At 34.8% G+C, this 27290-nt stretch overlaps 1 protein-coding gene across 2 annotated transcripts; it reads right to left on the bottom strand.

Moving 5' to 3' along the window:
• Positions 1-660: 660 nt before the first annotated feature.
• LOC123919710 (TATA-binding protein-associated factor BTAF1) lies at positions 661-23789 on the bottom strand. Of its 2 annotated transcripts, XM_045971701.1 has the most exons (29): positions 23585-23789; positions 20549-20730; positions 20326-20420; positions 19417-19631; positions 18927-18981; positions 17723-17804; positions 15222-15553; positions 14794-14902; positions 14049-14664; positions 13735-13867; positions 13478-13546; positions 9614-9825; positions 8884-9103; positions 8612-8785; positions 7749-8174; positions 7221-7655; positions 6955-7074; positions 6391-6870; positions 5467-6005; positions 4663-5155; positions 4508-4576; positions 3347-3451; positions 3040-3267; positions 2690-2953; positions 2550-2599; positions 2233-2342; positions 2052-2134; positions 1500-1712; positions 661-1200 (listed from the first exon to the last, which is right to left on the bottom strand). In XM_045971701.1, exons 2-29 carry the CDS (start codon positions 20595-20597, stop codon positions 1039-1041), a joined length of 6138 nt encoding a protein of 2045 aa, XP_045827657.1. In that variant the 5' UTR covers positions 20598-20730; positions 23585-23789; the 3' UTR covers positions 661-1038. The 2 variants fall into 2 exon arrangements, with proteins under 2 accessions (XP_045827657.1, XP_045827656.1); XM_045971700.1 differs by having other exon boundaries at positions 2550-2953; positions 23585-23743.
• Positions 23790-27290: the final 3501 nt, after the last annotated feature.

Genomic DNA, 27290 nt, shown 5'->3' with positions numbered 1-27290 from the left:
TGGTTTCCATGTTTTTATTTCTCTCTTCTCTTTTTCTCTCCTACCAAACAAGTCCTTATAAATCAATCGGAAACTATTTATTCACACTTGATATCTCATATATGACTTTATTTTCATTTTTATTTTTGGAAAAACTCATGCCTCAAGGGTATTTCATATTCAACCATCAAAAAGCAACTTCTTTGTCAACGTGATTTTCATCGTGATTATGAACCTATTTGACGTCCATCCAGACTTTTTTCCCTCCCACATATTGTTTGCATGCAGACTTGAAAGAAAACACAGCATTGAAACCCTAACTATCTCCCAAACGTGTTCTAATCAATCTCATCACTAAATCATCTCGTTTTTGTGAATCATTCTTCGTTCTTAGTTGTTTTCCTTGCGACTTCTTCATCCTTCGTTGTTCTGTTTTTGTAATTTAATTCCCACGCTACCTTTCCGGGTAAAGTTCCCTCGTTAGAATGTGAACTTCTTTCATGCGTTACAAACATAAACTAAATGAAGCGGAAAAACAAATCACATTTACTTCCTTTTGCTAATGGGAAAACATCCAGATTAAGCAATTTTTCAAAATTTAAAAGCTCGCTAGTATTACCAATGATTGCAGATTTTTTGGTCTTTTGCACAGAACAAACAACAAACTGTAAGGTTTTCATGTTAGCAAAAACTATAACTATATTAGAATTGAATGTGTATGTATATATACAAAATCCAAAAAACAAAACAAATGTTACTCCATCCCCCCCTCCCCAAGCCTTCACTAGTTCATTTCTCTCCAAATAACCACCAAGGGCTTCCCTTCCATCATTCAGTCAAACCTCACTATCCTCAATGCCCTGTAAAATACAGACACTGATTTATTTGCCTGTATGCATACAGGACACAAGCAGATACCACCATTGGAGGGGTACGAAAAAATGTGACGACAAAATGAGGAAAAGGGCATGGGAGAAAAAAATTGAGATGTTACAATGTCAAAATTTGTAGTCTTGGATATGTATATGTACACTCTGACTCTGAAATGAATCTGGAACATTAACCATTAAGCTTTGCCAAAAATTGACTCAAATTGTACTCTTCGGTATATTGTGATTGATCCCATAGATCCTCCAATCCCCCAAGTATTGCTTTCAATCCCTTTCCGGTGCCTACGTCTCCATCAGCGTTGTCCTCTGAACTCTTTGCAACAGAAGAGCCCTATACAAATCATCATTCCAAAAAGATTAGAAAAGAAAACTAAACCATAGCGATTAACATTAACCGAAATAACAAAAAGTCAGACTTGTTAAGAACTTGTATCCAAGATTTCCTATGTGTACATATGTGTGTGGGGTTTCTCACTAGTTCTTTTGCAATCTCAAATTGCCAGGACAGATATATTTATTAGCAAATACAAATGAAATTAAATATATCTCACTCAAATCTTCATTCAGGTAATTATCATTCATAATATTCTGCATATAAAGCAATTACACGACATAAACATGTGTTCGTACCTTCTTGGGGACTTCTGCTGATGCAAATAAATCAAGCAACTGATCTGTATTCATTGTTTTCAAACTAGCATTTTCCGCATTAATGACCGCATTAGCAACTGACACTTTAAACCGTTGTAGACTCATAACTTTCTCTTCCAATGTACCACGCATTATCAGACGGTGAACATTAACTACTTTTTTCTGACCTAACCTATGCGCTCTATCCATAGCCTGCAGGTTATTAATATAAGAAACAGTGTCATTACAAAGAAATATAATATTACACTTATTCCCTAAAATGCAAGATGACAAGAAAAGCTTCATGCTGTTGGGCATTAAAGATTGGTCAGAGGCCAAGCAAGAAGGCAGCATATGCATTCACCATCAAAACCAGGCTGGAAACAAACAACCACCATTCACAACTAGAGTTTAATCTGAAAAATCTAAATAAAGATCTGCTAGAGAAAACTTAATCCCATGACTAATTTTGAATGCGCAGTTCCCAAAATTAGAGTGGTCTTGAACTGCAATAGAAAACCTACAGAAAGCATTGAATGGATCACAAGTTACCTGAAGATCGCGCATAGGATTCCAGTCATGCTCCACAAAAACAAGTGTATCTGCAGATGTTAGGTTCAAACCAAGCCCGCCCACTGCAAGTAGATAATTTGATAAACTTAAGCTATAATTATAAGACAAATAAATGTCATAATAAAAATTTATGGATATATTGAAGGAGAAAATTCATTACCATGAGTCGTGAGCAATAAGACATCAATGGTAGGATCTGAATTGAAAGCTTTTACGATTTCAAATCGCTTCTCAGTCTCAACTGATCCATCCAGCCGCAAATATGTGACACTGTACAGCAAAAAGGAAAATAATGAAGGTTGTCATTATCAATTGGAGTCAAAGTCCATCAATTTCAGGAATCATGATTCCATGCAAAAGCATGTGCCATTTGTTCAGTAAACAAAGGATCTTTCAACAAAACCTTTAAATGCTATGAAACAGGCATGCAAATCTAAACAGCTACTTTAGTAATATTAACTGGATCCAGGATCTTACTTTTTCATGTGTGTCTGAAACAAATCTTTTTCAATTATATCCAAGAACGCCTGCACACAAACCATTTTTAAACGACAAATCAGTAAACTGTTTATTAGTCTTTGAAAGAAATTAGCCCCAAAGAAAAAGGTAAATATTACCTTATGTTGAGCAAATATTAAGACCCTATGCTGCCCAAAGCCAACAGCAGCCTCAGAACCCGAAGCGTCAACTCCAATTCCACACTCTTCAAGAATCTCATGAAGAGCAACTAATTTTGGGGAGTGGTGGAGTTTGTGAAGTTCTGAAATGATATCGGAGCCAGCAGGGAACACTTCTGAGAGGATGGTAGAAAGTGAATCTGGAATCTTCCCACCAAGTACAAGCAATGGATGACTACAAAGTTTTAGCAAGTATTGAAGTGCCTGAAAAATGGAATGGATTTAAACATTAGAAGTCAAAAATTGGCTGGTGGAACAATCACTAACTGTTCAAATGTAAATCACATTACCTGGAAAACATGTGAAGATGCTTTAGTAGTACTGCTACTTCCTTCTGCTGCAGCTGACTCATTCGTTGTTACAATAGATGACATCTCTTGTTTCGCACGAGACCCAGAAAACTGTTCGTAAAGTTTAAGTTGCACAGAGCTCAAATCACAGTATCTGTCTTGAATTATTTTCTCCGGCAGATCGGACAAGACTTCATCCTTTGTCCTCCGAAGGAGGAAAGGCATGACCTAGAAGGAAAAAAGTACATCCTTTTAGAAGACAACGCACAATTTTGTAGTGCAATAATAATGAGAAACAGAAAATCACCTGCTTATGCAATGCTTCCATAGCAAGTGCTCCAGCTTCGGCATCCTTCGCAGAGCACTTTGGATCTCTTGCAGCTAAAAGTGGTTTCCCATATGTGCCTTGGAACTGTTAAAATCCCACATTGAGTGAATGCCAATTAGGACAACAATTGAAAAATAATTACAAAATGTGTTGGTACATCGCAAGTAATTATTATTGTTAGCAAAGTACTACATAGATGCTAAGACTTGAAGAAATGGATACTGGCCATAAAAGCACATTACCATGAACAAAATTAACACATTTGAATAACAGTTTTGTAGTACATCTCACACATTTGTATGTATGCACTACTCTGTTTTGCTTGTGGGGAAAGAGTGTTTCTGTGTGATAAACCGATAACAGACAGAAAAAACATGAGCAACGTCATTTTCAGGTACATTTCACATTTGAATTAGCTACATACATGTGTCAATAGACATTTTAAATCAACAATATTTCCAACTTGGCTTGACCTGGGACATGTAGAAATAGGAAACTAACTGAAGTACCCATTCGACTCCATTCCCATCAAGGACAATTGGACTGCAGCAGAGAAAATATACCTTTGCCGATTTATGATGATTACCACCCGTCCACTATATCAAGTTACAATTAATTGGGGGATAAAACATAAGGAACAAAATGATGTCTCAATGGAATCTCCCTTCCTCAATATATTGTCGGAAAATACACAAATATTTAGTTTCCTATTTTATTATTTCAAGGCGATTCTAGATATTTCTATTGTTTCCTTTTATTTTCATTTGTAACTATTTTCTCCTTAATTCAAGGAGAGAATTAATTGTATCTTCTCTATTTAAACCAGCCTTGGCCTGAGGAATAAAATATAACAGCATTTACCCTATATTTTCAACATACACAAAACAGAGATTGTGAAGGAGAAATTTTAGCAGAAATTTTTTTTTAAAATTAAGTGCCAATCAAGATCCTGTCCAACTTTATTTGATCAACTATTTCAAGATCTTTTACAAAATGTAATGATAATTCTGTCCAAGCATTTTAAGACTTAACATGTCAGTGTATCATTTTTACAAATCATAGCAAATACCAATATAGGTTGCAGTTAAATTATAGTAACAGCACCAATTACATTGATAGGATAGGAAGAAATAAAGATACCTGTCTATCTGTTCCAAGAAATCCAGGCATCAGAAAATCAAAAAGGGACCACAAGTCCATTATATTATTCTGCAAAAGAAGGTAACATGTTAATCATATTAGTGGTGATAATTTTTTCCTTTACTGAGAATATATACTCTTCTGTCATCACCAACCTGTATGGGTGTCCCACTCAATATCAAGCGGTGTTGGGCTTTCAACTGCTTTACAGCAAGAGTAACTTTAGACTTGGCATTTTTTATTATATGTCCTTCATCTAAAATGCAGTAATTCCACAGAAGCTGTCCCAAATAATCAATATCTTTACGGACAACATCATATGATGTTATAATAACATTATGTTTGCAAAAACTATCTCGAAGAAGCATTCGATCCTGAGCAGAACCAGCATACTGAAGACTAGATATGACTGAAACATCAATATACTTTTCTATCTCAAAAGCCCAGTGCCCAACTAGTGTCGACGGGCAAATAATTAAAGATGGAAGAAGATCCTCATTGCCGATTTGAGTTTGGCGCTCAACTATTTCAGAGGCCACGATTGCTGATGCTTGAAGTGTCTTACCAAGCCCCATGTCATCACATAAAATTCCATGAAGTTTGAAACGTTTCAAAAAAGCTAACCAATTTATGCCTTCCTGTTGATACCTAGAAGGACCAAAATGAAATAAAAAGGTTAAAATTGATAGAAAATCTAATAAGGTCAATGAAGATTACTGACAACACAAGTCACATAATAATTAAATAAATAGAAGGAAAAGATGGGGGGTGGTTTGTCTATGAGATGAAGATAAGGTTTGAACACAGAAGATTCAAGAATCCAGCATCATTGGAGATGTATCATCTTCATTGTGAACAGCATGCTACGTTTTATTAAACCTAGAACTGTACAGGGAGAGATGTGATACATACCAAAACTCTCACCCACACCAGAAAAATTAAACTACTGTCCAACTTACCTTCTCAATGTTACTTTCAATTCTGTGCACAACTTGTAATCTTCAATATGAGAGTTGTCAAGTAGTTGCTCCAGAAAATGTAAATCTTCTGCATTTCTAGATACACCTTCCCCTAATCCAGTTGGTTGTGGAACACCGCGTGCTAAAGGAAGTAAAGGTACAAGAGCAGCAAAGCTATGGGTCACACTCTGTCTGACAGACTGATCAGAATCACTCATGCACCGTAGAAGGGGAACAACCAGCAGAGGAGCATAAGGGACCAATTCTACACCAAGCCCCTGAACAAGAAAGCTAATCAACATGCCTGCTCCTTGCCGAGCATGAACTGACGAGGCATCTTCCAACATAGGGATAGCATTTTCAACCACGGCTCCCATAACTTTCACAATCATTGATTGGGCCATGGAAGTGATACAGCGTGAAGCAGCTAGTCTAACTGCGACATGAGAGTGCTTAACACATTTAAAAACAGATGGGAGAAGTGTCAACAGTTTTGGCTTCAACTCCTCATTTAACAAGGGAGCAACAGATCGCACGACCTATAAGAAAACCATGTTGCGTATTAAACATTACATTTTGCATCAGTAAAACTGGTCCAAATGCATATAGATAGAATTGAAAAATCTATTGAACTACGCAAAAAAGTAATATAATTAAAGAATACATATATACCAAACTTGAAACTATTGACATGCACTGTAGTTTAAAAGGGAAAAAAAATTGTAACAAATCACGAAAATCGAAAAGAAGTTGAGAATTATTTTCCGGTGTTCTTTTCGGCTTAAAAAATAAAAAAACAAATCAACCAAACTCTCACAAAGCATCTCTTTGACAAGTTCATCGGATCTCATGATACAGCAGCTACTGATGGAAAAGTTTGTATGTAATGAGGCAAATTCACAGGGAGAAATTGATGGCACTAACCTGGATATTGTTAATCAAGGTCTGAGGATCACTAACAGACTCAATTGCAACAGTATCATGCTTTTCAGTAGCGGCAAGTAGAGATTCATAGGAGCTTGGCTTAAGAACCTCAGTAAGGCAATCCCACAGCTTAGGAACCTTATCAAATAGCAAAACACCGAACTTCTCACACAGAAGCTTCAGTGCTAGCTCAGATCCACGTCTACTTATAAATCCTTCCGCCTTTGATCGGTCCTCACCAGTCAGCACATGCACCTTTGACTTCTGTTTATTCACAGGAGTTCTGAAAGACAGCAGACCTTGGTCATCAATACTCTCCATAGAACAAATGAGTTTAGCTTGTGGGGTCTCAGAGGGATCCATGCAAGTCAAACTACAAATATTCTTGATTAATTTATCATTGGGGCAAGGTCTACGTGAAACACAGTGATATATTAGTTCAGCAAGAGCCTCAGCTGACTTAGTTTGCAGTATTTCCTCCTGAAGGATAACATAGGTATTTTATCAGTAAATTAAATATGCATTCATTATGCATAAAACAAACAGTCAGAATTTAGTTAGCACCTGCTCGCGTTTGATTGAGGCCATCAAAGGCAAAATGATGGGGGTGAGCCGTGTAGGAAACTCAGACATCCACACAACTGCAGCTGCAACTGCAGATGTAACCGTAACATGCAAATTACTCTGCAAACACCCCATAGACCAGAAACAAACATGTCAGGAAATCTATAGGGAATAACTACATAAATGATGAAAAAACCAAGCAATACCAAATCAGTTCAGGAAATTCTAAATAATAATAATAATCACAATAATTGTTTGAGGCATACCTGAACACATTTCAAATAGCCAGAAGTTGTCAAGAGCCTCTGTTTTGAGGATTCAATATCATCCATAGTGTTCTTTCTCAAAGATTCATTTGCAGAACTATCATTACACAATGCTGGAATTTTTGATGCAAAACCAATGGCATCATCTACACTCAAGTTATCCAACTCAATATTGGTTGTTGTCAATAACTCGCTAAACATACCAGAAGATTTGACTGCATTTAGCAATTGACTTGCCTCATTTCGCATCTTAGAATAAGTTCTTGAAAGCTCAGCATAAGGAAGAAGTGAACTTTTTGTCGGCAATGCAGGATCAGAACATGCTAATAAGTCCAGCAACCAACCTTTGAGAGAAGCAGGAATACCATTGAGGCTTTCAGACAAATTACTGGTCCTAATCTCCTTGAACCAAGAAATAAGTACCATAGATGCAACCTAAATACAAACAAAAAAAACATTAAAGATAGAAAAAGAAGGTAGATAATCATCTCGCTGCAGGATAACCATATGCAAAACAGAAATTCATACCTGGCGTTGGACACCAGAAAAAGAGGTTAATGAACTCCACAGTGGATCAATTGTATTTTTTAAAGAACCCTCTGGAAGCTTAGAGGCGAAAATTCCCAAAGCAGTTGCTGTAACTACCCGGGTACGAGTTACAGATGTGTCAACCTCAGCACCAACAACTATCTTAATGGAATTCATAGGAACATCTCCATTTCTATCATGTGGAATAGTTGATATTGTAGATTCAAGGCCAAGATCTCCGCCATATTCATTTTCAGTCCTCACAGCTCTCATTTTAGCTGCTGCTCTAAATTGACTTTTTCGTGGAAAGGCAACAGGCCAAAACATCTTTGAGGGATCTAATGCAGAACCAAAAGGTGTAGAGGCAAGTTCTATCCAGGAAGTCATGTAAGACCTTGAAGCTGTCTCCAGGTCCTCCACAGAACACTGCCATGAATTACGCAGACATATTATTAGATGGGAAATTAAGAAATGTAGAAGTTAAACAACCAAAAAAACAGGAGAAAGACCAAAACAAGCATTTTTCTTAATGTGGGCATTTATAACAGCAAAAATAAAATAAAAAACAATTAATTAAAGACCACAGTAATCAGTTTACAAATGCGGCAGTAGTTTTCTATTCATGGCGCTTTGATAACTATCATTAGTATATACCATTTCTTGAGTACTTCTAGTTGTATTCTATCATTAATCATTACTCTTTCTTTATTGTGAGAGTAACTGTCTTAGTCAGAGAACTAACATGGTTAGTTTGACCTAATCTTTAGTCTATAAATACCGAATTGTAACAGTCAAAAGTTTAATAATCATGTTCAACTCTCAATACAGAATCAGTTTTATAGTTTCACTGAAATCTAATATACCTGAACAAGGAGACTCCAAACTCTCTCAGAACATTGCAAAATATCATCATTTGTTTCCAAAAGTAAATTTTGAAAGACAATTCTAAGGGTATCTCCAAATATTGAAGAGGGCCAAAATGAAGCACCAGAGAGCTCAGACATGCTTCTCTTATAACCAGCTTCGAGTAGCCTCTCCTGAAAATGAAAAAAATTGGCTAAGCCATTCCATCGTATATCATCTTTTTAAATAACAAACTATATTATAACTATGTTACAAGGAGTGCTATAATTACCAGAGTTCGTATTGCTGAATAACGCACAGATGTGATACTATGCCTCATAAAGGGCCACAAACGTGGTGCCAGAGTTGAAAGTACAAAAGGATTTTCTTCTCCAGCATCACCACAACCACCAGCTCCATTTTCTATTTCCTTGTCTTCCAATTTAAAAACTTTATACATCTTTGGGACCATCTCTTCATGAGAATAGATTTCTGCAAGCAGATTCATTACACTGCAAACAGATAAATGATTTGTCAATTTGTCTAATATGACATGAAAAGGTTTGATGCTTTTGGTATCTATAAGATACAAACCATACACAAAAACCAGGAAATCTATTTAAAATTATTAAAAATAAAAAACTCTATTCCCCGAAGTACTGAAATTCTGTTCAAAAGTATATATTAGAAAAACATGGCAAGGTTGAACTACTACTATAACGTGTATTCTCTGAACTACTATTAAAATAAACTACTACTAAAATTCTGTTCAAAGTATATATTAGAAAAAGATGGCAAGGTTTAAAATAAACTACTACTGAAAGTCTGTTCAAAGTTGTTCAAGAAAGTCTGTTCAAAGTAAAATAAACTAAGGTATGAAAGCAAAGGCCTGTCGACATGAGGCATGGGAAACTAAGCAGATAAGTATGTTCTTTATCAATTTGTTACGACAAAATAAAGAACAGCCTAGTAAACATAACAAAAGGTTGTATACTTATGAAAGAATTTATCTGGTACAATACCTGCTAGTGGACGGACTTAAATCATCTAAATCAAGCAATATATCCCACAACAGCATCACAATTGAATGCAGTGTTTGACCCTGCAAAGCAACAATTGCAGCTGCAGCTGGTATTAAAGCATCGGCAGCAACTGCTCGGACATCATCATCTGGGTCCTCCAACCCAGATTTACATGCAGGAAGAACACGCCCAAGCAAATCGGAAAGCATCTCCTGTGTCAGTAAAAGACACATTAGATGTTAAGAAAGAAAAAAATGAAGAAACACATAAGAACAGACTAGGTTTCCATATATTGTACTATCAATGACACACCAGCTAATTTGGTGCCCTCAACCTTTGTAATTGGAGGAACACCAAAGCAGGAATCTATTTGTGCAAAGAGATTCTTGCTGTGGAGTATTCACCATATTTCCAATCTACTTAACAAGGAAAGAACTGACCACTATCAAATTGAAAATGAACAAGATATAATCTTCTTAATTAGCTATTATCAATCCAACTTGAAATTTTCATTTATTCGATGAGTTTAGGACATTCAGGCAGTAGGCACTTCAGAACTAACAGCATTAAGGGAGATTTTGACATACTGTTCATTCCCTATGTGCTATTATATTTACATCCTTATGTACATCTCAAAGGATGTTCTCTTAAATGAGCTCAAGTTTCTGTTTTTCACTCTATTCCCTTCCTCATCACCACCTGCATCAACTTCTACCTCAACATCTACTTCCATTCCTCTTCTGCCTGCCTTTGGCACCTATTCTTCAGGCAACTCAACCACCATTAGCACTCCTCAATCTAACACCTCACCTTAACAACACTCACCTGCACCTCCTTCAAATCACTCTGCCATACCTCCCCTTCCCAACAAAACTTATTTGATTCTGTCTCCACCTCTTCTGAGCCTCAAAGCAGTGATCAGTCCACCAGACCTCCTCTAATTCCTCCAAATGTTTTCATCCAGCGCAATCAAGGTCTAAACCTAATATTATTAAGGTCGTTCTTCAAACTACTCCTTTTATTTAATCAAAACCTTAAAGTGGGAAACTGGCTCTGCATGATCTGCATTGGCACACTTCCATGTGAGAAGAGTTTGCCACTCTGCAGAAAAACAATACCTGGCAGAGACAGCCTGAAGATTTTAAATTGTGGAAGCAATAACCATAACCAGAGAAACCTTTCTCAAAATTAGGATGTTTCTGTATATACCCGGATATATCTAGATTAGTTTCTTAAATTTAACCGAGAGAGTAAAGTAACCTAAAGGCTAAAATCTAAATTAAAAGGGGTTGGCAGAGAAAGAAACCCAAAATTAAAGGACATGTGGGTAAAAAGATAGAGAACACAAACTACTTTAGAGATAGAACAATGGCATAAGAAAGTGACGAGGCGAGAAAGATTAAGAGAGAAAAAGATTACTTGCGACATGATAAAGCTCGTCTTTATTTGCTTATTTTTTCATTAGATGATGATGATGATGATGATGATAATAATAATAATAATAATAATAATAATAATAATAATAATAATAATAATAATAATAATAATAATAATAATAATAATAATCTACTAAATACAATCTAGAACAATTTTACCAAAGTAAGTATGTTACATTGTATAGAAAAGATTTCATGTACAATACTAGCATAAATTTGGACGCACACTTGGTTCCAGTTCAACGACACACCTCCTCTCTTTCTTTTTATCAACAGCTCTTTCTATTTATTTTAGTTGAGATCCACATTTTAGTGGGGATTCACCCCCACATTCAAGGCATAGGCCGATCCTTGTTACCTGGACTCTTGTTACATCCCAACAGAGTTTTTATTTTTTCGAAAAATATCTCCCAACAGAGTTGCTATTGGCTGCAAGTGGGTTTGTATTTCAGGTTAAAGAAAAACCTGATGGTTCTCTCAACAAATACAAGGTTATACTAGTTGCCAAGGGATTTCAACAACATGGTTTTGACTTCAGTGAAACATTTTCCCCTGTTACCAAACCAGTTACAATCGAAGTGATTCTTACTCTTGCTTTCACAAATAAATTGGACTTACTACAGTTTGATGTCGACAATGCTTTTGTCAATCGATTTCACGAAGAAGAGGTTAACATGGCGCAATCCCAGGGCTCTGAAGCTCCTGACAAATCCTTGGTATGCATGCTCTATAAGTCCATATATGGACTCAAACAATCCCACCGTACCTGGTTTGGGTGACAAAAACATACACTTATGCAGTCTGGCTTTCTTGCCAGCAAATATGATCCGTCATTGTTGACCTATTCTCATCATTATATTGTTGTTTATCTAATTTTTGGATGACATTACTATAGCATCTATTCCAATCCAATTCAGCAACTCGTCAATAAGCTCCTCCACTATGTTTTCTCCCTAAAGCAATTGGGCAACCTTTATTATTTTTTAGGGAATTGAGGTCAAAAGCAACCTCTGGTTCCTTAACTTTGATTCAAACAAAGAATATCAAAGAGCTCTGAATTAAGACTAACATGTTGGATAGCAATGTTACCCACTTATCCCTACCCCTATGGCCTTTAGCTCCAAACTAACCAAGAAAGGGGCATATCTTGTCACAACTCTCTTCTTGTACAGACCATTTTGTTGCAGCACTTCTGTGTGCCACCATCACAACACCTAAACCAAACTACTCTACTAACTGGACTTACTGATACTGATGATTGTCATTCTACTTCTAGTGCTACCATTTTCCTTGGTACAAACTCCAAACCTATCTTTTCGATGCTCTCACAAGCAAACTGTTTTTGCCAACTCTAGTACTAAGGCTGAATAAAAAGGCTTCGCACAGATGACTGCAGAATTATTGTGGCTTCAGACTTTTAATGAGCTACAGGCTTCAGTTTCTCTTCCTCTTGTTCTCTGACAATCAGAGTGCAATGGCTCGGGCCCATAATCCAGTGGTACATGCTCGCGCCAAGCACATGGAACTTGATCTATTTTTTGGCGTGAAAAGGTCCTCAGCAAGCAACTCACGGTGCATCACAATCCTGGTCAAGGAAAGATAGCAGATTTACAAACCAAGCTTTTGTCTTTTACCGGATTCAGTCTTTTACAAGACAGTGATTGAGGAGGTGAGGACTGCGGTTTGAGAAAACAGTTCTTATCGTATGCCTGCTGCACAGGAACTTTTCCTAGCTAGTTGGTTCATTTTGTTATAACAGTGACAGTTGTATCATGCTGATTGGCTGTCAGTCTATAAATATAGATCTGATGTCCATCTCTTGCGACAAGGATTCATTTGATTGCTAAACAATAAAATGATTTTTTGGCTTCTCTCTAGATCAAACATGCCACAGCTGACAGTAATCAGTTTCAGTTAAGTCCTAGTTGTTCTGTTAATTTTATTGCTGTTAGAGAGATACCTCTTAGTATATATTTGTACTTTGCCTCTATTCGAAGAATATCTTTTGACAATAATTTATAATACAAGATAAGCTTTTCATCTCAAAGCTCAGATCATTTTTTTGTTTCTGTCATTTAGATTCATTTTCTCTGACTCGCTATTTTCAAATTCCATCACACGTTGAAAACCACACGAAACAAAAATAATGCAACTACTCAAAACGAGAGCCAGAACAATTCCTCATAAAAATATGGAACTTCAAAAAAAATTAGTTTCCTAGAAATAACTACTGACATAAAAATCTAACACATCATATGAGACCTGTATCACATTGTTTTTGTAACCTATGTCTGGATGCATATGAATCAAATATTTTACACAAAACTAAGGCCAAATGAATATACATAAGAAGTAATTATGTGCCTCAACTATCATACATAAGACATAGTATAACCTAAAACAGAAGTGGTGGAAAATAGATATGCACCTGCCGCACAGCAACCAAATATTTGATACCCAGAAGACTGCCATGACGAATCTCCCATTCTGGGCTACACTGAATAAAAGGCAACAGCAGAAGCATAAAGATTAAAAACTAATCTAAGTCAAAGAACTCAAACCAAAACCCTATAAAAGAAACTGCTGGCATAGGAAAGAAAAGAACAAGAGAAAATCAGAGCAGTTTATCCATATTAAAGCAATGGTCACATGTATAAAGAAATTGCGCCATTAAATGATGTTTACCTGCATTTTCAACAATATGTTCAATGTTTCATTTACTAGTGCAGCATGCATATACTTAAATGCAGCACCTAGTGCCTGTGCACAGGTTTCACGCACTGGCGCAACAACCTGATCAGATACATAATCTCCGAAGCTGAAATAAAATAATAAAAAATTATCAAAAAGTAATACTTGCTGCAGAGAGTCAGTGCCACGGTATCATATAGTAATAGCCAATAGTGAGAAAAGAAGAAATAAATATGTCAATAAGTTGCATCAAAGTTCAGAAGGATCTAGTTCATTTAGTAGAAGATATACAGAACCAAATATCATACCGGTCAAGTGACAATACACACAAAAAGCGTATGACACAATCATGAAGAAATTCACAGTTCCGAAGCCAGGAACTTCTAGTCACTTTAACCAAGTTCATCAGCTCACAATTCTGAGGAAGATTTCTCAGCACATTAGGGTTTCCAGAGGGGATCATTTTGTCGTCAGAATAACCCTTCTGCTCTGCTATATTAGCAGGTTCCTTGTGTGCATCATGTAAATCGTTAGAGTGAGTTTCCAGATTCATGTCAATAGAACTACCATTAAATTTCCCATTCCCGAAGTCCACAGGTAAATTGCACCCCAGGATTTCAGAGGTAATGCTGTTTTCAATATCACCATCGTTGCTGCAAGTCATCACGCTATCCATAGAGGTTGACAACGATACATCTTCAAGTTTTGGCCTTTTCAAGTTTGAGACACACTCATCTGCTGAAACTTGCATATTTAAATCAATATCCCTCTCTCTCTTCAACATATTGGTTATATTTTTGTCTTCTAATTCCACAAATGAGGTCCTTTCCAGGTGTGGGTCGTGTTTCAACACTCCAGCAGAAGCACCTTGATGTGTTAAAATCTCTCTCAATGCCATCACGCTACCATGCCGTACCTCCCAAACTAGCAACAGCATTTAAAATAATCATTCAGAGAACATTATAAAATGAATGTAAAACTCTCATCTAACTATATATTCCACATTCTTCTTCAAATTATACAAAAAAATTGACAATAGGGAAAAATGTTTACCAGGATCAAACATATCAATAATAAGTTGCTCAACAAAAGTACTGAAAGGCCATTGTCCATCTTCCTCATGCTCAAATCCATCTTCGTCGTGATTAACTTGTGTGAATGGCTATGAAAAATGCCAATGAAATAATTCTGAATTATGACTTCTGATTGCAGATGGAAGTTGAATAAATTTGCATTGCAATAATTTTAAGGTTGAGATGAGATAGCATTTCCAAAGACAAACAACAGAACGAAACTTGTTTTAATGCTTACAAGGATGTGCAAAGCAAATTGATGATAAAATTAATAATTATAATAACAGATAACTGTTATTGGCAATGACCAATACCAACTATAGCAGCGGGACCGAATATAAGTGTAAATTACATGGCCAGAAAGAGACCAAAATTACCATAAAATTAGCAAGTAAAACGGCATAATACCTTACTATAATTTACTGAATCGGGACATGGGCCTTTTGAGGCCAAATTTTGAGTGCCTGAAGCCTCTGTTCCATCTTCACACCAGCTCTTCGTTTGGTCCTTTGAGTTATTTTTTGCTTTGCGTTTTAAAAGATTCCGTTCTCTAGCACTCGGCCACTTTGATTTGACATTGGGAACCATATTTGCAACCATTTTCTGGATGTTATGTACAGAACAAGATGTAAATACTTTATGATCTGCACCATTGAGATACGAGTCTGATTTGTGTGCCATAAGATCTTCATCTCTTATTACATCATTTATATCCATAAATTGTTCGCATACATCCAAACCTACATTCACAGAAAAGGATTTCTGAAGTCAGCAACACATAAACTTGGGTGAATTAGGATAAGAATTGGAAGAAAACAAAACAAGTGATTGTCTAAAATATTTTTCTTCTGGAACATTTTTTGACAACCTAGTCGTTTTAGCTTTACCCATATTGCAAATTTTTTCAAGCATTTTTTAATTAAAATGTTGTTTTCCTTTAAATATGCTTAAACAAATGAGCCCTTAAGTGAGCTACCAAAGAACATAGATAAAGGCATTGATTGGTACAAGAAAATGAACTTAAAACAGAGACTAAATTCACCGTATTAATGGAAATAAAGAGATCATGCATGTTATCGATGATAGCAAGTTCTCGGTTTCTGCATTACATAGACAAAAAAAGAAGGAAAAAAACAAGCAAAGTAAAGCCTAGACAATTCAAAAGGCCTAGTCTCTTCCTACATTCCAACTGAATTCCAGCCTACTCTACATACCCACACTAATTCTAAGTATATTCCTTCTCAGTTCCCTACAATTCATGCACTCCCTCTGTTAGGACCTCGTAGGGGGTGTTTAAGTAATTATATCTATTATATTAGAAATTAGTAATTAGTAATATATAATAAATATATTCTTGAATAATATCTTGGTGAAGATATTATTCAATAATATCTCCTTAGAAATAGGTATATTTTATTATTATAGATAAATAATATCTTCTAGTAAAGATATTCTTTAATAATATTTCCTAAGTACTAGTATTTAAGAATATGGCTTACGGTTTTGGAGGGAAGGAATGAGAATAGTTTGTATGTTAGGGCCAGAGTAGGATTGCCTCTCTGAGTTGTATCGGAGCTTTGCTCTGGAGTGGTTAGAGAAAGTCTCTACTACTATTTATCATTATATTATCAATAAAATATCATTATTTACCTATTATCTCTTATTTTTATTATTATTCTTTGTTTGATTTCGGGGTTTCCTATCATCCTCCCACTACTGTCCCCAAGTAATTATTACGATTCTCTTCGTTAGGATCAGGTGATCACACCTCGTTGGGAAGTCACCAGGTGCCACTCTCTTCTCCGGCCTGTTAACATAAACCTCTGTGATTTCGGGCCTTGGATCTGCATCAACTCTTCCCCATTCAAAATCCACATTGTCTTCAAAGTGAAATTCTGGAAATTGCTCCTTGAAGTCAGCCATCAGTTTCCATGAATTTGCACACATGGGCAAATGCTTCCATTTGACCGGAATCTCCACTCCTCCTTGCTTATACTGTCTTACAGCCCATACTTCCTCAAGTGGGCATGGAGATCCAAGCATTCAGTCAGAAACAGAGGTAAAAGTTGAATTGTAAAATCAGCAGCTACCCACTTCTTGAATAGGGGGACATGGAACACTTGCTGCTCTCTACTTCCATCAGGCAAATTTAATTTATATGCTGTAGTACTGATCTTCTGTGCTTTTTTATAAGGATTATGGACCATAAAACCATGGGCTTGATTACGGATTCCCCTCTTGGCCAAACTCTACAGCTTATAATAAGGTTAAATTTTAAGATGTATTTCTCTAACCTGATACTATACCACTCTTCTTCTATATTGACCCACTTTATCCGATTCTGGGCCTTCTTCCACAGTTGTTCCTACAATTCTACTAGCAATTTCTTTCTTTCCTCAGCAATCCTAATGTATCTATCCCTAACATCACCAGGGAGGCACATTCACAACCAGGATAGCATCAGGCAATGTTGGATGAAATGTCTACACATCATATGAATGGTATTTAGGAGCGGATCCCTCTCCCTCCAGGGAAAACTCTTGTGGCTTATCGTTGGATTTACCTGTTTAAAGTTGGCCCCGATGGTCAGGTTGATCAACCTGTCTTGTTGCTAAAGGGTATACTCAAGTTTATGGTCAAGATACTGTATTCCTATAGGAAATAACATTGTATCCTGGAAAAGTAAACAGAATGTTGTCGAAAGGGCACCCAAGCATTAGGATGCCACAACAGCTACTATTTAATTCCAATAATACAGAGCCATTTGACTTTCGAATAACACAGCCTTGCTTTCTTGCCATCATAGCACCTAGTCAGGTGCTAACAAGTGTCCTTACATCAACTAGAGTGGATACTAAATAAGTCATAAATGTTAAGCAATCAATTATAGCTTGAAACAGTTTACTAACCTAAACGGCGTCGGAGATTTTGCTTTTGGCGAACCAAACGCTCCTTTGGGTTCTTTATATTATCACTTCCGATATCGTATTCCTGAAATGGAACAAGACATAATTGTCTGTGAAATAAACACATGAAATCAAATGAAGAGAAAACTTCAAGAGGAATTTATAGCTCTTCAATTATACAAAGTATGATGCACAAAAACCAGTTTATGAACAGCAATTGCAATGTCAAAATGAGTTCAACTGACCCAAATCAAATCTACTAGCAATTTGGTATTATAAAGTATAGACCAAATTCAGGTCTAATACCAGGTTTGAGGTTTCAGTTTTAAGAAAAAAGACAAGCTACTGTCCTAACAAGATAGTGTTTACTAGATATTAAATTGTAGATTTACTAGGACCTGAAGAAAGTTCTGAAAAAACATTTGATTTTTCTACACATAGATTGCTTGTACACACTTCATAGAACTTAAAACTTAATTGGCCATTAAACAATTAACCCCAAAGCAAATCCTAATCCATAGTGCCGTAGAACAGGTGATTAATAATCACTGAAAATGAATGGAAATTGTGGGTGCAGTATGCGGGACTCTTGGGTGTTGTGCAACATGTGTTGTCCTTTGGTGCTCAATCATTCCCTGTTGAATCAATCAACATCAGAACCAAGTCTAGCTAGTCCAGTGGTTAGGACTTAGGAGAAAGACCAGTAGAACACGATTGCGCACATTAAAAGTTTTACAAGGTGAATATATTAGGATTGTTCCTCATTCCTAGTTTAGAGTCCCAACTTCTAGATATGTTTTTAACCAATAATTTGATTTGTCTTTCATTTGTTTCTTTATTCATCCAATATTTCTACCTTTGACCTAGAAATTAGAATAAATATCTTGTTCAACTTCTATGGTTATTTGACATAATAATTTCCTATGCAGCATACATATTTCATCAAAGGAATTTAGTTGTTCTCTTCCAGGCAATACTTCTTCCAGCTTTTAAGCAAAGAAGACTCTTTACCAATAGAGAAAAACAACTAATAATATGTAACTTTCCCAAATGCAAGATTACAAGATCAACAAATCAGGAATGTTAAGTAGTAATACACTCGGGTATGCGTGTGTATAGAGTACTTTGACTTCAAAAAAATATAAAATGTAAGGTTGAGATTGTAACAAGAAATTCCTTTACTTGAATAAAAAAAAAATTACTTCACCTGTCCTCCTGATGCTAACAAAGCTCCAAATTCAAGCACCTTATTCATATCAAAGCTGTCAAGGGGCAAATTCATTAAGTAAATTTATGTTCAATGTAATAAAGAGGGGGAAAACTATTCACAAACAATATGAAACAATGACTTTTCAGTTCATGGTGAACGCTTGATGTTTTACTTTGGAACAGCTTTTCATGGTTCAATATAAAGGTTTGGTAAAAAAATAAGGAGCTATACTTAGTGGCGCTGTTCATTTTATGCAATTTTTGGTGCTTCAACTTTGAGCATGAAGCCTAACTTTCATACAATTTTGTTTATACTTCTCTTTGGTGTTCTTCCCCCTGATGTCTCAAGAAATTTACAATTTTTATATGAAGAGGATTAAGCAGCCCGTGCTGCACTGCCAATTTTTTTATGTTCCTGGTTCTGACATTTTTTCTCTTTTGGTTCTTATGAGAAAAAAATAAAGTCGAATTATCATTGATTGAACAACCTTCTAAATGAGCTTCCTGTAATTTTTGCTTGTAAATAAGGCCATGCACACAGATCATCAACGCTACAAGATATCCCACTCTCAGACATTTTTGTTACAACAGAACCAATAAGTTCATTCAAGCTTATGTGCTTAACATTCTCAGCAATAGACCCAATTGCATGGGCAGCAGCAACTCTTGTATCCCATTTTTTACTGCGCAGATATTGAGAAACCTGGACATCGTAAGAAAACAGATTGTTAAAATCAATTTGAAAAATAATTCACACTGTCAATATACAAAATAAGAAGAGAAAAACAACCATTAGTATTTAATATTTGTGTTGTATAACTTTCAAAGTATATTGTCAAAAAGAAATTATATAAAGAACTTAAGATATTGTATGTGGCTAAACTCTAGCACACCCATGTTACCGAAGTGCATAGTCAAATTTCATTTTAAACATTTATACAACAAAATAGGAGTAGCAAGTAATCATTAAGCTTTTGAATCTTCATTTCTTCAATGAAGAGTTATGTAGTTAATGTTAATCTTGGATAGCAGCGTGGAACAGCCGACACCAATACTAGGATAGCAGTGTAGTCGAATAGCCGCTATTGTAATATTTATCCGCGAGCATCGCAACTGTTGAACGCGGACCAGCAAAATGCGTCTCACCAGAGGTCATTTCTGCTCCGCGATTGCTTGCGGCTCTATTAACAACATAGATGAAGCGACTATATTATCATGTCAATAATTTACTACTCCAAAAGGTTACCATAAAGCAAGAGTACGACTGCACTACCAATTTTAATTTCCCAGCCACGGTATTTAGAATTATTGTATTTGCATACAATGAAGATAGTGCATAAATATGATAAGATATTGCAACAAAAGCAAGGTGAACATAACATTGAAAAAATCAATACCTTCTTAAGAAGACTGGTCAAGTCTTGAGGGTGCGATTTTGCAATCTCCCCTATCTGCCGAGCTGCAGTCAACCTTGTTGCTTGGGTTGAGCCAGCTTTAGAGATTTGGTTAAAGAAAACTCAAAAAAAAAAATATATATATATATATATATATATATATATATATATATATATATATATAAAAGTTGAGTAAATGTGAAAACAAGAAAAATATGTAGGATACTGTCCAAGAGAGTAAGCAAGCGCTGAAGCCTGGATGACTGTTGGGCCATAACAAATCATTCCAAATGCTGTGTATCTCACTTTGCGTACCAGCTAGAAAATATGCTATCCAACAAACACATTCAAAATTACTTTTCTGCAACTAATACAGTGCATCAATAGACCCCTATGCTTTTAAATAATCTGCATCCACATAAAAGTCATTGTTAAATATAATAGATGTTATCAAAGACAAACTAGTTCTGTAACATCAAGCCAGACACACTGCTATACCCTAGAAAAGCCAATCATTTATTTGTACTATTCTAATAAAAAAGACCATTCCAACTTGAAAGTGATACTTAATAAGAATAACGGAATAACATAAATGGTATGATGGAATGATGCATGACTCAAAGTTTCACATGGCTCTTTCTTCTAATGAGTATCTTATATTATTGTAGATAATTGCTCCTCATTTCTTTTATCTTTTCTTTTTTGGTAAATAAAAGTTTAGGCGAGTTAGATCCCGAGCTCACCAAAGTCAAGGAAAGCCTCAGGGATCAGAGAGTGCTGACAGAGGTACTTACAAATTACCAGCCAACAATGTCCTCACATCGACAGTGGGATTCGAACCAAAGTCCCGGTGGGATCTCAGCTGAACCCTTATCAGCTGGATCAACCTATGTTGGTATGTTTTCTATTTAAATTTCAATTAATTAAAATTTCTGATTTAGGACTAGGATTATTTTATCTCTTCTAAATTTGAATTTAAAGTTTCTTTATCAAGATAAAATTCTGAATAACATAACCTTCATTGCTAGTAGAGTTTAATTAGGATTAGGACTCTCCATTATCTATAACTTTTAAAAAGGAAATTGCTATTTGTTGGAATAAGAAAGTAAGAAATCAATTTAGAGAAACTTGTGTCAGTCTTGGAAGGGATCTCCAGGACGTTACTGCTTCTTACTTTCACCATAGGTCTAATAGGTCTAAAGTAAAATTCTACCATGCCTACCTATGACCCAATCCCAGGCCATCGACCATAGGTCCATAACAACTAGCAGAATCGTATCTAGATAACGAAACTTTAAAATTCAAATTTAAAAGAGATAAAATAATCCTAATTAGCACTCCTATTAATCAAAATTTAAAAAGATAACATAATCTGAAACTTAAAAATGTAAGATAATCCTAATTTGTATCCCTATCACTTTCTCATGATAAAATATATTTAAGGATCTTGGTGAACATTGAGAGTCTCTGTTATATGCAGGTGTCTAAACATAAACTAGGGAGAAGAAAAACAGACAAAGAATCCACAAGCAAAATAAAGGGAATTTTATACTAATCTCAACAGAGCTGAATCTTCATTATTGCTGGAATTCAATATCCTGAACAACCTAACTACTGATTTTACAATTTATATTTATATGCACATACTTATAAACTTATGTATATATGTATCCATAAAATGATAGAATCAGGTTATGCTGCACGCGTTTCAGGTCAGGTCACTTATGTCACACAGCTATAAACACACAGATACTCAAAAATTAAAGTAGTACACATCCCGGATATGTATTCATACACTCATTGATATGCACAGGTAAATACATACCAAAATATGTTTAAGAAATGAATACCATGTTCATTTTATTGATAATATTGATACTTCCCTTATTACTTTGTAAAATATACCCTATTTACTGATATGTAGATATCCCCTTCCTATATTTCTCTGTAGATATTTTTTTATTCCTTTCTGATTTGCAATATAGTAAATTAGAAAATATTCAAGTCAGCAATTACATAACCAATCACCTTATTAAGGGATATGTTTTGTGCAGAAACTATCATAAATTCAACTAACTAATAGTCTAATCTATAAACAATTCTGTACCAATTCAAGTCTTCTTCGGCAAATTAAAATTATTTTGCCTCCAGAATCTATGTCTTTAAACAATTTGGCTGTGTTTGTATAAAATTCAATTTAAAAATTATATTAACATACTGTATGTTAGCCTTTTGAAAAGTCCCGTACCCCATATCAATATCCGTACATCATAGCAAAGAGGCCAAGCCTATAATTAATACAACAATTTGATAGCAGATTCCCATAATTAACCTTTATGAATTTAAACTTTAGAACCAATATAGACGCCAAGATTATGTAATGGGATAGGTAACATGTATACCTTCTCTCATGTGCACTCCTCGTGGTCATTTTCAGAGTAAATATCATGAATGATGCACAAATATTCCAGATTTCTTCATTACATCATTTAGCTTCTTTTGCTGGATATATTGTTACAATTTTATATTTTAGCTTAATCTCTAACCCTCCTCCCTAGATGTACTTTATCTCTTCATCAATTACTAATAAAATAAAAATCTCTTCATAATAATAATAATAAAATATTAACAGTGACATAGCAATCTATGAAGCATGGACACTCCTCACATTAGACGTGTTCCACTGTCCTGCATCAGTGTCCGACACCGACACATTCCGACACATATGATTACAGTGAATTGTGTCATTTTCTCAAATTATTATTGGTATCAACGTGTAACAAATAATCAAATTCTTCTTTCTGCATTAATGAGTTGTTTAACATGGCAACCAGGATTACGAATTTTCTATCTGTAATTTTATATGCAAGCTAAATTCATCAACAGTGAAAACCGACTAATTACACGACTAAATGAACATTACATTCTATAGCAGCAAGTTCAACAATACAGTATGAGTAAACCAGAATTAAGAACAGTTTCATAGCTAATTAAAACCTAAAACTACATAGATTGCAACAATAAAAAATTGAAAATTGAAAAAGCAAACAAATCGTTACTTTTGATTCATCATTTTACACCGGGAAATAATAATTGTTGCAAATAATGTGAAATTCGAAGCATCGATGTAAGAATTGAGAGAAAATAGATAACGATAAACGATTTTGTGAATCGAAAACGAAATGCAGATGAAAATCAAAGAGTAGATCATGCGGTAGAAAGAAGAAGCAATTGAAGAAAATAAAGAGAATGAGAAACGAGCCTGTGGTTTGTCGGTGAAGGTGTTCGTCGGTGAAGTTTGGCGGCGGAGAGGGGAAAATCGAAGGCGGGAATGAGGCGGCAGAGTGTGTAAGTCGATAGAGAGAGTTTCCGTCGATGGCTAGGGATTTAGTCCAGAGAAAACGATAGAAAGTGTTTCTTTTAACAATTTTGCTTTTTTTTTAATTTATTTATTTATTGCTTTTCTTACGAATTTATTTTTTTATTGATGTCTTTATTACACAATTATTTATTGTTGTTAGAATTGATTGTCAATAAAAATAAATTGATTCTGACCAAAAAAAATTAATAAATAAATTGATTCCGTCAAAAAAAATAAAAATAAATTGATGTTCTTTTGTTGGAAAAAAAAATTGATAATAACAATAATTTTGTATTAGGAATAATATTAATTTTATAGAAAAAAAAATAGAGCATAATGGAGTATAAAATATAACACAATAATAATATAACAATAATAGTACTTATAAAAAAAATATAATAATATTAATTGTTTTGTCTACGTGAGGCTAGTTTTGTTGGTAGAGACATCGCACTGTATATGCAAGAGTCAGATTCGAACATCAGACACTACATTTACCTTTAAGGTGAAATTTCTAACCACTATAGGCTACTTGATAAATAAAAAATACAATAATAATTGCCTTGTAAAAAAAATTAGTATAAAATATATGTGCATCTTGCCGCGGGAATTTACTCTCTAAGTTAGTTATTAGTTTTATTTCGTACTATCATGTGCAGTATGCAAAGATCCCCAAAAGCATTTGTGATGAGATTGAGAAAATTCAACATGGCTTCTTCTAGGGATACTGGACAAGGGTCTAAAGTGCATATAGTGAGTTGAGAGGTGTGTTAGTCATCGTAAGTCTAATGGTGGTTTGGAATTTAAGAGGCATCATCATACGAATGAGGTTTTCCTTATGAAGATAATGTGGAACATTATCAACAATCCATATGAGCTTTGGTGTCGAGTCCTTCTTAACAAATATGGTAGAAATAATGATCTTAGGGTTTCTTGCAGCTCACAACTGTATGATTCCTCTATGTGGAAAGCTTTTATGAGAGTTTGGAATGATTTTCAACGCCATGTGTTTCGGCAAATAAGGGATGGCAAAACGACTAACTTCTGGTTGGATAAGTGGGATCCTAACGGGGGAAAGCTCCTCAATTCAGGTTCCTAAAGCCTCATTTGATACCACTATTTCTATGAGGGATGTTCTTACACCATAGGGAGATTGGAAGACAACTTGTTGGTTCTTGTGGACATGAGAAATAAAGTTATTTTTGAAGATAACTTTCAACAACTAAATAACCATGTTTTGGTAATCAATAATTTTATAAGAGGGATGAACATGTGTTCAACCCAACCACTTCATCGAAATCTTCTCTAAAATGAAACAATTTACATTGACTCGAATAGACCACTTGAAGGTTGGATAAAACTCAACAGTGATGAGACTTGTAAAGGGGGTGGAAAGTGTCTTCAACATACTAATAAATACTAATAAACAAACAATTTTTTTCTACCCCTACATTTATCTCTTTACCCCTACATATTTTAAAGTGTGTTGGTATGTTAATTAAAGTGTGTTGGTATGTTAAAAGTGTGTTGGTATGTTAATTAAAGTGCTGGTATGTTAAAAGTGTCATGGTATGTTAATTAAAGTGTGCTGCTATGTTAAAAGTGTGATGATATGTTAAAAAAAATTACGTAAACAGTTAGCCACGATTAAACCATGACAAATATTAGAATCTGGAAAATAGTTTTGTGAGGCATTTTGTCAAACAATACAATTTATGTGCATGATGAATTGATGCATATCTAGCATAAAGAACATTGAGCAATGATACTATCATGAACAAAGACCCAATTTCAAACATTGTGAATGCAATTGTGAAATTGATAATTTACTGCAACAAGTTTCCAATAACTTCACTAAAAAATCCTCTTTTCCATAAACTAATCATGCTACTTATTCATAGGCTATAATAACATGTTCTGTTGAGAAAATCATATAATTAATAAGTTAATTGGAATTTGACATAAGGGTATCAATCACAAACCCCACTTATTAAACTTTCTATAATCTTTTAATTTTTTAATTTTTTTTTATAAAGATGAGGGCCTAAGCCCTAAAAAAATAGATTACAACGTAATAAGTCTAGGAGATAGTAAACCCCTACTATCCCTATCAAGCAAATATCTAACTTAACTAGGATAATTTACTACACTCCCTATGATCTTTTTTTTTTCTTTTTCATATTTTCATGTCGTTCATATTTTTATGCATATTTATTTTACTTTTTTTTGACAAAATTTGGTAGTAATCAATTTTATTATATTAGAAATAGATTGTGATTTTTGTAAATTTATAAAAAAATGCCGAAAATTGAAAAAGTTGGAGAGGAAAAAAAAAGAATGAAATGAGATTGACAAATTTTTTTTAGCTTAACTAAGATTCTAAATTTTTGTCAAAAAAAAAAACAACTAATATTCTAAATTATAATTTGGACATGCAGCAGCGACAATAAAACTCAGATAATATTCGATAGTACTATTTTCGATCCATAATACTTGAGAAATAAGTTCTCTTCGCTCGTAAATATCCGATTTACATAAAAATAAAATAAAAAATATTTGTACCAAAATTATAATAGAGCTTAACAGTTTTCAAAAAAAAATAGAGCTTAACTAAGATTCTAAATTATAATTTGGACATGCAGCAACGACAATAAAACTCAGATAAATTATAACTTTTTCTAGCTTAACTAAGATTCTAAATTATAATTGGCTTAAATGCAGTTTTACCCCCCTATTTTGATTAAATCGGAATTTTACCCCCTCTGTTTTAAAACGTGGACTTTTATCCCCCTGTTTTATAATTTTTTGGATTTTGCCCCCCCTAAAATCCTGCTTTCGAGTCACAACTTCAAAGCGTCGTACAAAACTCAATTTGGATCAATAATTCACCAAGCGTATACCGAAATGACCGTAATCGAGTTATCTTTCCACATAATCAAACCTCACTAAATTTGGAGTTACAAAGAGAGACTAATTACCGTTTTAGAGAAGGTATGTCCCCCAAAATTCTGCACAAAATCTGCTTTCGAGTCACAACTTCAAAACTTCGCACAGAATTCTATTTGGATCCATAATTCACTAAACTGGTACCGAAATGACCGCAATCGAGTTAGTTTTCCACATAATCAAATTCCACTAAATTTGGAGTTACAGAGAGAGATTAATTATCATTTTAGTGAAGGTCTGTACAAATCAATTATTGTATGGAACTACTACTGGTATTTTTGTCATGTCTAGTATTTACATGTACGGAAAGCTAACGAAATTACTCTTGTTTCCATTTAAATTTCGTCAAATTTGGAGTTACGATGTGTTTGGTAGACGATGTTGAATTTGAAGGTCATAAGTAGATTTTTGCAAAATTAGTAATTGGACAGACCTTCACTAAAACGGTAATTAATCTCTCTTTGTAACTCCAAATTTAGTGGGGTTTGATTCTGTGAAAAGCTAACACGATTCTGGTCATTTCGATATCCGTTTGGTGAATTATTGATCCAAATTGAGTTGTGTGTGAAGCTTTGAAGTTGTGACTCGAAAGCAGATTTTGTGCAGAATTTTGGGGACATACCTTCACTAAAACGGTAATTAATCTCTTTTTGTAATTCCA

The sequence above is a fragment of the Trifolium pratense genome, linkage group LG4 (assembly GCF_020283565.1).
Source record: "Trifolium pratense cultivar HEN17-A07 linkage group LG4, ARS_RC_1.1, whole genome shotgun sequence".
Lineage (NCBI taxonomy): Eukaryota > Viridiplantae > Streptophyta > Magnoliopsida > Fabales > Fabaceae > Trifolium > Trifolium pratense.
The sequence above is the reverse complement of the archived record's forward strand: the minus strand, read 5'-3'. Positions and strand labels throughout refer to the sequence as shown.

Excerpts from the sequence above, each read along its gene's own strand:
- LOC123919710 (XM_045971700.1), bottom strand. The coding sequence starts at position 20,597 with ATGGCCCAACAGTCATCCAGGCTTCAGCGCTTGCTTACTCTCTTGGAC. Across the intron at positions 20,421-20,548 it reads CTTGCTTACTCTCTTGGACA|CTGGCTCAACCCAAGCAACA; the intron begins GTATCCTACATA and ends AAATCTCTAAAG. Across the intron at positions 6,006-6,390 it reads CCTTGATTAACAATATCCAG|GTCGTGCGATCTGTTGCTCC; the intron begins GTTAGTGCCATC and ends GTTTTCTTATAG.